The sequence below is a fragment of the Colletotrichum spaethianum genome (assembly GCF_022836535.1).
Source record: "Colletotrichum spaethianum MAFF 239500 DNA, contig06, whole genome shotgun sequence".
Taxonomy (NCBI): Eukaryota; Fungi; Ascomycota; class Sordariomycetes; order Glomerellales; family Glomerellaceae; genus Colletotrichum; species Colletotrichum spaethianum.
In genome coordinates this window covers 978164-993455 of record NW_026054776.1, presented here as the reverse complement: position 1 = coordinate 993455, position 15292 = coordinate 978164, and the positions used below count along the sequence as shown (strand labels likewise).

Below are 15292 nucleotides of genomic sequence, written 5' to 3'. Positions count from 1 at the left end.
GGAAACAGCAGGCTTCCACGAGCAACTTCATTAACAGGAAACAAAGCCAAGATGCTATGTGTCTGGGTAGGGAGCCAGTTGTTCAACATCTAGTGAAGCGTTTCGCTCTGCCAAAACCATCAACCGTTACTGGGCGTCTGGGCGTCACCAAGCCATCAAGCCACCACGATCTTGAGTCGTCTGGCGTTCTTCTTGATCCTATGGCGGCAAATGATCCTGAAGGCATGCTGACCCCAAGGGCCAAGTGTGCTTGCCAGTCGCCCGCTCGTCTCTCCGACTTATGATAAAGTAATGCAATACACAGACCCCTGCCATGCATCCTGGCCTTCCCCTTTTGAGCACTCGGGATCCCTCAGCGACCCGACTACTAAGCCCTTTTTTTGCACTGCATTCTCAACGCCCCCAGAGTGGTCAAAACATTACTTATATTTCCCCCTAGAAGCAACTGTCGGCCTCGATTGGCAAAGTGCATATATTCCTATGCCCCGAATGAACAATAACATCTTGTAGCCTTTTCCGAAACGAAGATGTACAAGTAATCCTTGCTGGGTATTTTCCCGATGCGAACAATAAAAATGAACCACGCTATGCAGCTTGAAGACCACTTGCCTTCTTTCTCCAGTCTTTTTACGCCCCTCTCGTGATGTTGGGCCCCGTACCGATCCCCGTCAGCGTCCGGACGAACCAGTGCGCCCAGCTCTCCGTCTCGAGCGTCGTCTTGAGCTCCTCGGCGCGCTTCTCCACGTCCTCGACCTGTCTCTCGAAGAGCCTGACACCGTCTTCAACATCATCCACCTTGCTCACGAGACCGTTGATTTCGTACTCGAGCCGCGCCACAAGCACCTCGACCTCCTTAATCGCCTCGGTGATGTGCGCCCGCTCCTCAGCGATGAGCTCCGTAGAGCTCTGCTTGACTCGGTGATATGCCTCGCTGAGCTGATAATAGAGATTCTGGAGGTCCTCCTGCTCGCGGCCGTAGTGCTCGTCCAGGGAGTCCACTGCCTTGACCTTGGATTCGACCCACGGATTGACCTCGCGCTTGATGGTCGCGATGGAGTCGTACAGGCTGCGGGCGAACTCGGCCATACTGGCTTGTTGCTGCAAGGCATCGGCTGTTGAAAAGTGCCTGTCGTCGTATAGCTCGGTGATTTCCTCCCATCGCAAGACTCCCTCTTCTGCATCTCCAAAAGACAGTCGTCGGGGCCAGCGAGCTTCGTTCAGAGGATGCTTGTATGAGAGCCTCGAGACGGCGATGCTGTGCCGACGTTGGAGGAAGCTCAAGGCAGTGTTGCCTGTCCTCTCCGCTTCGAAGGGACCATGCAAATCAGCTTCGTCAATCACAGACCCAGCCACCGACGTCTGAACCCGATCAAGGCCGTCTTTCACCGATCCGTTAGGAGGTGTCGAGAATTCGCCTTCACCATGTGCCGAGCTGGGGTCTAATGCTTCGAGTGTTGGCTTGGCTACCACCGGCACATTTTCGAGTTCTTGTGACGACTCCCGCAACTCCTGCGCGGCCTCTGCCTCTTTCTTGAAGGCAGTTAGGTACTCCTCCGGCTTGTTCTTCCACGTGAAGGCCCTACCAACCATGACCGGAGATGACAAATTGGCCGAGGACTGCGCCAAGGCCGAGACGCCGGGCGAGCTGTGGTACCCATTCTCTCCAAAGTCGTCTCTACTAGGACGACTCGTGTGACCCCTCAGGCCGGTACCAACGACGTCTTTGATGCGACCGAGCCCGGATTTGGCGTCGCTCACTCTGCCGGCGACGGATTTGAAGACTGTTTTCCTAAGGGCATCCTTCTCTGCTGGGTTATCGACCATACTTACAGCCGAAGCAGGCGCCGGAGTCGAATAAACACCAGGTGACTCTTCCTTTTGTCGGTGGAGTTCCTCTTCCAGTGGCAACGATTGCGTTCGTTTGCTTGACGGCAGGGCGACCTCATCCTTTCCGAACAGTGGCTGCGCCACGTCCGTTGGCTTCTCCTGAAGCTCTGGTGCCGCTCTCCTGGGCTTCCCGTACCAGAGCCACTTTGCACGCTCACCGTACGCCAGGGCGACGAACTTATCAATGTCGACAGTCTCGATGTCAGCTATGCCGGCTTTGTCTTTCCCGCCGACCATGCCAATGACAAGCTCGCCTCTTTTACCGCCAATTTCAGCAACGGTCGACTTGACCGCCTTTTGCACGCCCCATCCTTCGCCAGCAGCTGCTTTCGCCGTGACGGCATGGAGTTTGAGAATAGTTTGGCGATCCAGCCGCCTGGTCCGCTCAAGCTTGTATGCTTTCTGGAAGTAACCGATACCCCTTTTCGTGCTTTCGATATCAAAGACATCCTTGGAGACTGGTGCACCGTAGTAGTGCAGCCGGTTCCTGGCACCCATCAACAATCCCAACAACGCTGCCACAGTCGTCGGCCCCAGGATACCATCTGTCGGCTCGACGTTGTAGCATTCAGCACCAATCTCTGTCCACCAATTCCCGATGGACTCTTCCGTCTTGTCGCATAACAGACCGTCGATATACTCCATGTCCAGCTTGCCGAACATGAACAGGGACACTTGGCACAGTTTGACTAGTTCCACTACCGACTGTGCAAAGGGGACCTTCTCGCTGGTTCTGTAGAGCTGGTAAAATTTGGCCTGAGTCGCGGGAGTGGGGTCTGAAAGATTCATGCCAGATCGCCCAGAGCATCCCAGCCGCTTGAGATTCTCGTTGACGATGAAGGCCTGGCGATGGGTGCGGATGTCGCCCTCGGGGACGGGTATGACTGTCAGAGCCGACGGGAAGCTGCTGAGGTTCGTGACCATCACGTCGCCCAATGGCGTTTCCTTTGGCCGTGCATGGTACTGGTGGATGGCTTTGAAGTAGAATCGTAGGCGGTCAGACCATATGCTCTCGTCTGCTGGGACGGCCAGCACCCCGACGACGACCGAGTGCTTCGGGTCACCCGTGTATGTGACGATAACCAGCGTCGGTGACTTTCGTGAGCACGCCCATTGTTCGACCAAGTATAGCTCGTAACCTTGCAACACCCCCCTTCGCTCGAGGACAGTGACGGACGGATCGCTTTCTAGGTACCTGTTCGTAGGGGGAAAAGCAGTCAGCGCAATGAATCATACAGATGCAATGTCCAAAACACTTGCCTAAAAGCCACTGGGTCGGCAAAGACCCATTTCCTCCTCGCGGGCGGTAAGGGAGACGGCGTCGCGGGCTCGGTGGAGGCCTCCTTTCGCGCATCGGGCGGTAAAGGAGTGTCTAGAGGAGACGGCCGGTTGCCCCCACGCTGGGACGCAACTCTCGCCAGAGTCAGCTCCTCCTCGCGGTGCATACGCGGATCGTTGACCGGAAAAGGGAAGCGGAATGCCATCTCCATTTGCGGAAGCGCGCGGTGGGCGGTGACACTTTTGAGAGTGCCTACAACAACGCAGCGACTATCTGCAGGAGGACGAAGGCATAGTCGTCGTAATCGATCGCCTGTGGTGGGTTGTCGTTTCTTGGGGTACGGTCGCAATTAAAAGGGGCGGTGGGAAATCAAGAAAAAGTTGGCGTTAATCTGTCCTGCATGTGACTTGCCCGGGAACCGTTGGAGTTGAGTCGCTGTCGCTGTCTCGATCGTTCTCCCGTCTCGATCTCTCGCTGTGTCTCTTGTGTCCGCCCTTTCGGAGGCTGGCCGGCATGTGACGCAATGTCCCTTCGCTGTCGTGGCTTAGTTGATTGGGCCGGCAGCTGCACCAACACTTCGCTGGAAGGGTAGCACAAAGTCAAGCGGTGGACGCTAATGGTTCCCCATCTCCGCGATGACCCCGATCTGCCCCAAGCTACGGTAAGTCTAACCTCTTCCCCTGTTCTTCCAGGGCCCCCACCGCTAAACGCTTACCGTCTTCCGGGCCGCTGTTTCGCCGGCAGTTCGATGCGTTCCCTGGTTTGGCAGCGGTCGCAGCACTGTGTGCCACCTTAGCGGTCTGCAGCAGTTTGCACGCCTGACGCTTTATCAGCCGAGGAAGCGTTCCGCTATCGCGCTATCGGTGACACCCGTGTGTCTGTGCCGACCTCAACCCCAACCTTCAACTACCAAACGCAGCAGGAACCATTAGATCACTGAACATACGCGGATTCTCACTTCCCTACAGTGAAGACGACTTCCCACCCCCTCACTGACGATTTGAGCTTCCCCGGAGGGCTCGTAGCGATGACCCGTCTGTCATAATCCCCGACATTTGAGCTACACGCAACACCAACAGCATACAATACACTTAGCACGACATACCAAGCAACCGCACTCCAAAACCCCCGCCACCACCATGGCGGAACAAAACCCCATGATGACGCTCCAGGCGGAGCTCTCTCGTTTCCGCAAAGCGACACTCAACTCGGCCGTCAGTGACGCCGACAAGCTCCTCGACCTGCTCGTTCAGGCGAGAGAGCAAATCGCCAATGGTATGTCACTCGCCCCGCCGTGATGATGCTGCTGGTCGTGTGCTCACCAATTGTTCTTGGATTCACAGCGTCCGATCCGCACCGCGCGAGCTTGACCATGACCAAGCTTCAGAATCCAGTCAACGCAGGCTTCGAGGCAATTAACAATGACTTGAAGGAAGTATCAAAAGCACAAAAGACCTTTGGCAAAGCCCTCGACAAGGTAAGCGCCCGGCTAGCCCGAAAGACACGGGATGAAACCCCCCGACTAACACACACCTTTCCCCCAGTCCTTTCCCCAGCGACCCCTCTCGACAGATTACGATGCGATGGCCTCATATCCCTCCCTGATCAACCGCGCCGTCGCCATGCACATGCTGCGCGAGGGCCAGTTCAGCGTGGCCTCGACCTTCCTCCGTGAAGCCCACGAGCGGCCTCCCCCTTCCTCCCCGAACCACCCCGCCCTCGATACCGACATACACTCGCTGCAGTCCCAGGAGCTCCAGGACAAATTCGCCAACATGTACGAGATCCTGCACGAGCTCAAGAATAGGAACCTCGTCCCCGCTATCGAATGGGCGCGGCTCAACGGCGATGAGCTCGAGGCCCGCGGCTCCAACCTGGAGTTTGAGCTCAGCAAACTTCAGTTCGTCTGGCTCTTCAAGGGTCCCGAGATCAACGGTCTCCCCGACGACGCTCGCAACGGCCGTACGGGAGCCCTCGCCTACGCGCAGGCCAGTTTCGGCCGCTTCCAGGCTCGCCACCTCAAGGAGATCCAGCAGCTGTCGTGCGCCATGGTGTACGCATCCAACATCGGCCAGTCGCCCTACGCAAACGTCTTCGATACCTCGGCCGCCTTTGACGACGTCGCCCTTTCCTTTACGCGCGAGTTCTGCTCCCTGCTCGGCCTGTCCGCCGAGTCGCCCCTCTACGTCGCCGCCACGGCGGGCGCCATTGCCCTGCCGCAGCTCATCAAGTACACCACCTACATGAAGGCCAAGCGCACCGAGTGGACAACGGAGAACGAACTCGCTTTCGAGACGCCCCTGCCCCGCAGCATGATCTACCACCCCATCTTCGTCTGCCCTGTCAGCAAGGAGCAGACGACGGAGCAGAACCCGCCTATGATGTTGCCGTGCGGCCACGTCATCTGCAAAGAGTCGCTGCAGCGTCTGACTAAGGGATCCCGCTTCAAGTGCCCGTACTGTCCCAACGAGGGCCACATCAAGGACGCTCGGGAGATCAAGCTGTAGGACGAGTTCGGATCCTTTGAGCTGGAGCAAGAGGACGATATCAGTCATCGAAGACGCCTTCTAGAACAAATAGTCTCTTATTTTATGACAGGCTGTCGGGAATAGGTGGTGCAATGTAGGCATGGCCCTCGGGTGTGTAGGGTTGGGCACAAAGGCGTTTTCACGGGCAACGGGATCATGGTTTGGGAGTTCTTCTTCTTGTTTGTTGTTTCTGTGGGACGGCACGGCAGGCATTCTTTCCTCTCTCTCTCTCTTTGGAGGGCCTCAGTTTGGGTCACGGGTGTCGGGGACAGCGAATCTGGTTATTGTTCAGAATAGCGAAGAGTGGAACGGAAATACAAGTACAACTCTGCTGAGAAGCTCTCCCTGGAGACTGTGTGAGCTTCCCCTTGGTTTGCTCCATAATGTTAAGCTAGCGGGCTATAGTTGTTGGCTCGGATGTCTGGGTCGGAGGTACAGCCCGGACAGACGGGAAAGACAGGAACGGCACCGGGACATCCGGGATGGCAACGGACGTGTGCAACGGAACAATCGACCACGGAAGGGTCACTAACGCATCATTACCTTTGCAGGCCACTCACGTTTTAATTATATTGAGGCAGAAAGAACTGACTCAGCCATAGATACATTCAAGGAAGCTGTCTTCATCAATGGTATTGAATTACCTCATGCTGACGCTAGGTTACACTAAGGAAACTTCTAAAGCAAATCGCTGACCTCGACAGCATGCAATGCGTACAAAGGCTAATCAGCCCCTTTCGCTGCTCCCGAAGTCATCATGTTGTCCTGGGTAAGGACCTGGTCGCCAGCGCGACTTTACGTAGAAACATGTCCAGAACTCCGCCTTTGGGCCAGTCTTCATCCCCCAGATAGGTAGAGAGAGCAGGCATCGTCAACGCCATACATTGTGTGCCACACAAGAAAAGGAAGAAAAAGAAGAAAAAAAGAGCCGGTGATGGGGAATCTCAAGCAGTCCAACACGCGCCCGGTCCCGCGTGTTCACCATCCGTCCGTCCACAATCCCATGGTGGGTTTTGGGTAAGAAAGGTGGCATTGTGTCGTAAGTCATTTCTTTGTACAATCGAGCGGTATCTCTTTTGATCGTGCGTTTGCCTCGTCGGGTCAAGCCAGCTCCACCCCTTCCTTAATCGATCGTCATTCTGCTCGCAATCTGTGGCTTGACATCTTGCAGGTTGATAGAATTCAGGTCCGGGTTCTTCTCGAGGTCCCGGGACGGCTTCCGGAGGTGGTTCTTTAGGCCGGCGCCGAAGTTGCGCATGCAGATGATGCAGTTGGCGATGGTGCAAATGATGAGGAGGATGGTGATGACAGCAAAGGCAGTGAGCGATTTACGCACCGCCCTGTACTGTTCTTCCGTGCGTGGCTGGTAAATGCGGACGAGCTTATAGAGGAAGTACGTCAGACCGCCGAGATAGAGAACGATAACAGTGCCCATGCCGACTTTGTTTTCGATCCTGGTGAACCAAGCTGCCAGAAGCAAAATGGCGATGGTGATGGGGACAGCGGCAATCGTCAATCCGAATTCGGTGTCGGTTTTGAGGGTGACAATAACCAAGAACTGAACGGTAAACCCAAGGAAAAAGAAGAAATCGAACTTCAGAAGTGCGATATAAATCTGGGTTCAGTCAGTATACAAGCGGCAGGCGTCGCAGATTGCTGAAAACGCATACCTGGTAGTGGAGGAAACGCTTCTTCATCCTGTAGTCGGCTCCTATCGTCTTAAGAATATCCCAAGCGAAGACTTGGTAGAGCTTCCAGGCAGTAAAGGCCATGGCAATGGTACAAAAGCCTAGGATACAGGGGATGGCAACTAGATAGGGCTTGACGTCCGCCCACATGTCGTCTTTCGGGTTCTTGAGGGATCCGTTGACCTTCAACTGGTCCAACGCCTCCTCAATCTGTTCGACCTGAATAGCAGTGTAAACCATCAGTGCGAGGTTGGCAATGCACACGCCAATAACTTGAATCGTGTTCTTCGCTCGCAAGGCGTCCCAGACGATGACCAGTTCGTACAAGAAACCGAAGATGAAGAGCGTCAAGAACGTCGGGATTGTGCGTCTTGGCGAGTCGGTGTTCGCATCCGCCGCTTCATTAGTGTCCTGATCGGTCAAGCCGGTCTGGAATTTCCAAAAGACGTAGCTGCGAGGCAGTTAGTATCGAGCAGCATGAGACAGGGCCGTCTGCAATGATTGGCAACTTACCACTCGAAGGCCAGGCAGATCATGGCCTGGACGAGAGTGATGAGGAAGAAGATCCTCGGCCACTTGACACCCATGAAGCCAAAGCCGAGCGGGCCACTCGCACCGCTGCTGGGACGCGAGCCGTTCATCGTGGAGGGAGCAAGACCTTCGCGAAAGGCGTAGCCTTGGTTATTGGATGCGAGCGGGGGGTTGTATTGCTGCTGGTATTGTTGTTGGTATTGCTGAGCGTACTGTCGTGCCGCAGCTTCTTGGTCGAAGCCTGCAAAGTTTGGGTCGCCGCCGAGCAAAGAGCGGCGGGAATCTAGCCTTGTAGCCAGGTCGACGGTGTTGGCGACTCCCCGGGAGGAGTCGATATGGGATGATGCGTAATAGTGGTGGGAAGGCGTCGTGGAGGGAAGGGGGCTGGGGGGTGTGGTTGTGTGCGTCGGATTGGGGTCAATTTGAGTGTACGACGGCACAGCGGGCAGGCGTCGGCGGTCGGAAAACGACGGTCGGATGGGACAAGACTCGTTCTTTTTGGGGTCTGGCTCTGGCCAAGGGATAACAAAGCGAGTGGATATAGCGAGGGAGGCCCCGTCGGCGGGAAATTCGAATAACAAGCCAGGCGCAAAAGCTCAAAGAGAAGATTACAGGAAAGAGAGGGAAAAGGGAGGAAGTTGACGAGCTGAAGAGTTTAGGTTTCCCTTAACGACGGTAGGTTTTTTTTTTCGGGGAGGCAGCAAGGGGGAAGCTGTTCGACAAAGAGAGGATGCGAAGATGCTGTTGGAGCGAAGCTGAAACAGGTTGGGGAGTTTGATCGGTTCGAAGGCGGACAGGGCTCCTTTTCGCTGTCTCCGGATTCTGACAAGCGCAAAAGAAGGAAAGACTGGGCGTGGTCGTGGAGGAGGGAGGAGTGACGAATGAGTGGGAGGGGGGCGAAGGCTACGGTTAGCGCAGCAGCAGACTGCCTAGGTACACTGCAAGCCAGAAGCAGCAGCCTAAGACGGGACACCACGGTCTTTTGCGGTATTGGGTGGGGCGGTGGACTGGGGGGTGCCAGGCGGGAAAAGGTGCAGTTGCCAGAAGTTGGGAGGGGTGTGGGGCTCAGGAGACGCTAGGCGGGTGGAGCAAGGACCAAAGGACCGTGGACGAAGGACCAGAAGGGGGGCAAAAGGCCGCCAAGCCAAGGACGAGGGACGACGAACGATGGAAGGCAGAACAAGGACAGCCTTGAAAGAGATGCCGAGTCGCGCTTCGATGGACGGAGGAACTGGCAATGGGTGGAGAGTCCAGGTATTGACAACAAAATGCGACGGTACGTAGATGGATGTGGAATTCGAGGAGAGAGGCAAGGTTCGGGCGGCTCGTTCGATGCCGGTTCTTGTCCTCTTGGGAATGAACTGCTGGGCGTCTTATGGCCAACGAATGCGTGGTGAGGTAAGACGGACCAGAGGTCGTTCTTCCTTTAGCTGTCGGAGGGCCGACTTGGGTGCTCCACGGCAGGGTCTAGGTCGGCTTCGATTCGTCGGGAGGGGCGATCAGTTAGGTGGTGGATGGGAAGTACGGGTGGATGGATTGCATCTGGCTCCTTCGACGGCTGCGATGAGGTGAGGTGAACGACTGAGAGCGTGTGTGTGAGTTGCAGTCCTCTGCGAGGCAAGTGGGTCTCTCTGCGGTCTGGTCTGGTCGATAAATGACCAGCGTAGTTTACGTTCGTCTGGTGCTGCGAGTGGTACCGTGTTGTGTGGTTGCAGGGCTCGGCGCCCTCTTTCTTTCTCGTATTAGTGTCGGGAGCCAGCAGAGGCAGGCTTTCTCGATGGTCGACCAGTCGACTCGTAGCGTTTGGCGTTTAGAGCTGGAGGTAAGGAAACAGAAGAACAGAGAGAAGGGGGAGAGCATGCGTCTGTCGTATAAAATAGAGCAGCCGGCAACAAGAGGCCTCAGAAGCAATAAGGCCAATCCTTGGAACCCCAGAGGAATCAAGGCGCATCTGACAATCACTCAGTCAATGTCCAATGTCGGTCCCCGTACCGCACTTTGGCCCATGATCCATCCATCAGGAAAGGTGCACTAGTGCCGGCACAGCACAGCCAGAAAGCCAGTGCACCACGCGCACCCTTCTCAGTCTCCAGACTTTCCCCCTCCCGATCCAATGCCACGTCTTCCAAGGAGAGAAGCTGGTTCTTCCAGGGACAGTAGGGCTGTGCAGAGAACCCGGACCCAAGGTTGCAGCGGGCTGCGCCAGGAATAGGACTCGACATGTGGTCTTGTGGGTTCGCCGCCTGGCGTCTGGCCGTCCGCTTTGTTAGTGCGTGACATTGGATGGCTGCAAATGGCTGCCTCCCGCCGGGCCAAGGAGCAAACAAAGATGCACCCCGCTAACATCCAACCATCGAGTGGGCCGCACGCTACGCTATCGAAATGGCTGCTCCAGTTGCTGCAGACCTGCAAGTCAACCATGGCCATTGGACCAACCCGCTAAAGCACACGCGACCCATTTCCCCTTAACATGGTCGACTTTGTTGACATTGGCAGCAGTAACGTACCCAGCAACCAGCCATATTATCTCGGAATGCAGTCATTTACGGGTCGCCCCCAAAGAAAAGGAAAAAGGAAAAGCCAACTATTCGCTAATTAGCCTCCCGCACCCTGCCGACGGCAACATAGACTGGGCAGGCGCTGTTCGCAGCGCGTGTGTGTGTGTTGGCTGGCAAGGCTAGGACTGTACCTGAAGGGTGAGGCTTCTTCACAGCCACACTCTCATCAGTCCTATCCCAACCCTCTCTTCCTCATCCCGTTAATTCTCTGCATGCGACCTGCATTTCACCTGGCCGTACCTTAATTCTGCCCACGAGACTGCCCAACGTCCCACGAGATTCCCGACCTGGCGATGTGCCCAGCCGGACTACGCCGTGGCGTACCCCAGCTGATAAGCTTGTCCACGATCCGTCACAGACGCCCGGCGCGCCTCCCAGCGTTTCCTGGCGTCCCGGTCCTTCAAGGGCTGAGAAAATGAGGCTGGCCTCTCTAGAATGCATCTAGGGCCAAAATATTCCTTCGCATGCTGAGCTTGCAGGTGGCTGAATCAGAATGTGTTCCTTCTTTCCTTTTGTCGATGAGGATTTGTTTTGTTTCCATCTTACTCTTCACTGCTGTTCCGTATCATGCATGCACCAGCCGGCGGCATCTTCCGCCACGGATTGGTTGCGTTACGGAGACTAGACAGAAAGGCGCAACATCTCGATTAAGCGAGAGTAGAATACGCGTCTCTTCTCTCTCGCTGCGTGTCCGCATACGCACCTCCAACGCGAGGGCCAACGCTCTGTTGCGACGTATGTAGACGAGGCCTCCTCATACCCGCCCCCATTGTCTGCTGGCTTCTTCCCAGCATCGCAAATTGGGCCAATGGACGCTACGTCAGCTCCCACTGTCATTTCCACGACCCGTCGGCCATGCCACCGTTACACCGCACTCGCTCCCCTCCCACCCTTATCAATGCCGCGCCCACCCGTGTGCCTTGTTGTTGGCGCCCACGGGCTCCGATCCCTTGCCATATCCCACTGGGAACCAGTCCGTGTGCGCCGCCCCGAGCAATGTGCATACCATTATGAGAGGATTGAGATCGACCCTGTACAGTGACGGAGGGCGCTAAGCCACGCAGGGAACTCCACCGCGGCACCACGGTTTGAGGCTCAGTCAAAGTTGAACCACTACTGCAAGACACATTCACACACTGACACAACCCCTCACATCATTGCCAAGTTCTTGCTCAAGTAAGATCAGATAGCCTGTCGATGATCCGCCCGCCCAGCAGTCTCTTTGCCCTACCAATATCGCGCGCATATTATCGCAGTTGACGTCTCCCCTTCATGCTTCAAGTTGCAAAACAAGCTTGATGCTGGCTGAGCCGCATACCACCACCCGTGGCAGCTCTATTATCTTCGTCCGAATTATTGAAACGTTTCTTCCCCTTTCCCCAAACCCCCCGACGTTGCCCTGCTCTCAAGGGACGGGCCAGGATGGTCACTCCTCGGCCATCCTCTGGACCCCGTCCTGCCCGTTGCCGGTTCCTCGGGGGAAAAGGGCACCCCTTGTCCCGGATCTGAGCGAGTCAAACGTCAGAGCCCGAACCCTCGGTTGTGAGTTACTCAACGGGTTGCGATTGGCATCATTTCCCATCCAAGCAGGTGGTGATGATACCCGCGGCAGATCAACCGGCATTCCTTCCCCGGCCATCGCCACTACCGCGGTCTGTCTTGCATTTTCCAAAAAATCCCTGGGCTAAACTTCCCTCCAACCTTCTGTAAGTATGTACAGACAGGATTGAAATCCAGACCTGGCCGAGTCTGTGGAAATACCATATGTTTAGAGCGAGGGACCCGGTCGTCAGTTGGTAATCTCGCGTCTTTTCGTCCTTAATTGCGTTGACGAACCGAAAGGCCGGGGGTTCTCTCATGTTTTGTCGATTCTAGTGTACACTATGTTTTCAACACCCCAGCAGGTGCCCCATCCTTCACTTTTTTTTGTATACATTACAATGATTGCCCTTCCATCTGTTATGTTGAAGCCCCCTGGTTTCTGGGGTGATGTGGAAAGGCGGTCGACTAGATCAACACTACCCAACCGCTCACTGGCCCAAACTCGACAATAGGAACTTGGAGTCATGTTTAAACTCATGACATAGCTCTTGCAGCAGATGGCATGCACCCTGGCACCCGGTAAAGGCTCCTGCGGTGTCGCAATGAAGTCTGAAGTCTGTGTGGCCCTTTATTAACGTATGGTTTTGGTCTCATTTTCAAATTTCTTCAGACGGTTTGTCTAGCTTTCTGCGAGGCCTTCGGTACGCCAATCCGGCGCTACTCTATCCATCTATTTCGCGTTGACTAATTGAAGTCTATCGACCGGGGCCCAGCAAACCAGAGTCCTGGGTTCCTTGGGCTTGTGACTTATTCAAAGGTCAAGTTGATAACTCACAGTGGCTGCCTCCCAATTGACAGCATGCCGCGACTCTGTTCTGCAATATACGGAAGCAAATTCTTGGTAAATTTTCTGGTCACTCGATATCGGGACCCTTACCATTGCTGGCGTCGGGAAACGCGAAGGCATCGCAGGTCACGTGGGGGCCGGACAATCCGAGATCAATGGGTGTTTTTCCTTGCCCCTCCTGGGTCCAACATTGATCCACGTGCGAAGCAATCCCGCCTGCGCACTAACCATGACGAGTATCCCTACAGTGGATTGAAACCGCCCAGAAGTGCCCAGATGTGTCGACTAGATTTTAGGGTGTAGACGACGGCACTGGCGGGAAGCCCTCTGTGGGCGAGAAAACGAATTCACTCCACCTCTGTAAGGTGTACTAGGGAAAGGCCAAGACCATCTCGCTAGCCGGTTCCCGACTTTCGGATCCAGGTTGCCGGCAAGGACGACGATGCCACGCGTTACTTGTCGGGCTTTGACAGAGAGTCGCTGGGTTATGACAGGGGAGTGTTGACCAAGACAACTAACCATACGATAGAGCGAAACTGGTAATTCTGGCTGGCGGACGTCGTGGGATTGGTTGCTTACATGAAAGCATTCAAGACTGTCGTCGTCAGACTGAGCAGCCCAGGTGCGTACAAAAACACAAGTCACTTCGATAGGTTGAGCGCACGAGATCTATGTAATCAGATGGCTCAAACTGGTTCTCGTAGGCTCGACGTGTTTGGTTCACTTTGCTTTAAGTTGGTCGGCTACGCCCAGTGAGTTCTTCGAGACCAGGCACCATCTCCTGGGTTCCTACACAGCCATTGTACGCGAGACGAGCCATGTGATGTCCCAATTGCTCGTGTCAGACACTGCAAGCATCGGGAAGCCGGGTCGGGTCTGAAAGGCTCAATGAGGACATCTCTCATCCTGTCGAGTCTACAACACATCGCATTCCTCACCTGACATTGACGTAGGGCGAGATTTACAACTCTCAAGTACTGTCAAGTCAGCAACACTGCGAGAGCATTCACAACATCCGTCCTACCTGTGAGACTCGACTGAGGACTGTCTCCATCATGTCGAACAGTGACGTTCTGTCGGTATATCTCACAGACCACAGGGTCCAGACGTCTCCCCAGGCCAGAAGCAGGCTCTGAAGGACGTGCAAAGTGAAACGTGAGGGTAGTTCTCTTCATTGAAAGGACCTTCTGGTGGCCCCCCATATTATACACGAAGCGCCCGGCTGCGGGTTTGCTTCAAAATAAAACATCCGAATCCCCAAGGCATCCCAAGCCCTTGTTACAGAGAACCAAAGGACTGGCGACCTCGATGCGGGAACCCGCTCCCATCAATAACCCATCCGTGATATACATATCACCGCCGCGTCCAGAGCGCTACAGGAAGCAGGCTGGCCGTCCAACGGTGACGCTGTGTCGTTTCTCTCCCTTTCCCGAGCTTTGTTATGCTTCATGCTTCGTTTGTTCGTCCATCGACGCTTTTGATTAAAACATGCCGCCTCCCATGCCACCGCCGCCTCTCTTCTGGCTCTCGTTTTGCATCACCTCGGACGCCTTCATGTGCGCCTCAAAGAATTTGGCGGCGCAGCGGTCGAGGCAGACGGACTCGCCCTTGTTGAGGTCGGCCTCGCGGTAGTCGGGGAGGCACTTGGATTGGCAAATCTTGGTCAAGCTACGTGCGCACGAAAAGCGTGTTAGCAAAGATGACATTCTTCCACGGGTCCGCAATCTAGGTCCATTGCGCGTTGAACGGGCCTCCAGAGAATAAATGTTGTGGTGACGTACCGGTTGTGCATGTCAGCCAGCAGACGCATCTCCTGCTCAGCCATGGCAATCTTCTCCTCCGAGGAGAGCTTGGGGCGGCCCATTCCAAAGAAAGACATATTGGCGGTTTGGGGGGGGATGACGAGTGGAAGGTTTGAGTGATGGTTTGACTTGAGCTTCGTTGGATGCGACGAGGGAGCGTTGATTTGATTATGGGCAGCTTCGATTGCTTGAATGGATACTTGACGTCGCCGAGTCGAGATTTTACAGAAGCTCCTTTGCCTTATCTTATCGCGCCCCCAAGTCTTCTCCCAGCGCGCCTGGATTGCTGGAGTTCAGCTTTCCGGAGAGCCCCGCTTCTGAGCTCGATGTCCAATCAGCAGCTGCTTGAACTGAGCCCTCCTTCCGGGCCGGTTTGTCCCGCAGCTCGCGTCGGGCGTTATCGATAACGTCAGGGACCACGATAAAACTGCGCCGGCGCAAAATTTCTGTGCAAATTGTCCTAACATATTTGGCCACCTCAAGAAGAGCCAAAATCTTCTTGAGCAACTATGGTGGTAAGTCTAGCTCGAACGCTCTATTTCCTTCCTCTCCCCCTCATATGATGATTGCAAGCAATTCAGAACCGCTGCGACTTACACAGCTTCTGCTGTGGTTGATTTAAACCGCCTA

At 55.3% G+C, this 15292-nt stretch overlaps 4 protein-coding genes across 4 annotated transcripts; 1 reads left to right on the top strand and 3 right to left on the bottom strand.

Moving 5' to 3' along the window:
- Positions 1-627: 627 nt before the first annotated feature.
- ColSpa_03285 (protein STB2) lies at positions 628-3377 on the bottom strand (the record flags this gene model as incomplete). The annotated part of the gene is made up of 2 exons (XM_049269497.1): positions 628-3082; positions 3124-3377. 2 exons carry the CDS (start codon positions 3375-3377, stop codon positions 628-630), a joined length of 2709 nt encoding a protein of 902 aa, XP_049125454.1.
- Positions 3378-4305: 928 nt separating this feature from the next.
- Positions 4306-5673, top strand: ColSpa_03284 (protein RMD5 A; the record flags this gene model as incomplete). Its single annotated transcript, XM_049269496.1, has 3 exons — positions 4306-4441; positions 4510-4643; positions 4723-5673. 3 exons carry the CDS (start codon positions 4306-4308, stop codon positions 5671-5673), a joined length of 1221 nt encoding a protein of 406 aa, XP_049125453.1.
- A 1144-nt stretch (positions 5674-6817) lies between these two features.
- ColSpa_03283 (UPF0659 protein) lies at positions 6818-8023 on the bottom strand (the record flags this gene model as incomplete). The annotated part of the gene is made up of 3 exons (XM_049269495.1): positions 6818-7309; positions 7365-7833; positions 7896-8023. The coding sequence occupies 3 exons, from the start codon at positions 8021-8023 to the stop codon at positions 6818-6820; spliced, it is 1089 nt and encodes a 362-aa protein (XP_049125452.1).
- A 6318-nt stretch (positions 8024-14341) lies between these two features.
- ColSpa_03282 (mitochondrial import inner membrane translocase subunit tim10) lies at positions 14342-14739 on the bottom strand (the record flags this gene model as incomplete). The annotated part of the gene is made up of 2 exons (XM_049269494.1): positions 14342-14528; positions 14642-14739. 2 exons carry the CDS (start codon positions 14737-14739, stop codon positions 14342-14344), a joined length of 285 nt encoding a protein of 94 aa, XP_049125451.1.
- Positions 14740-15292: the final 553 nt, after the last annotated feature.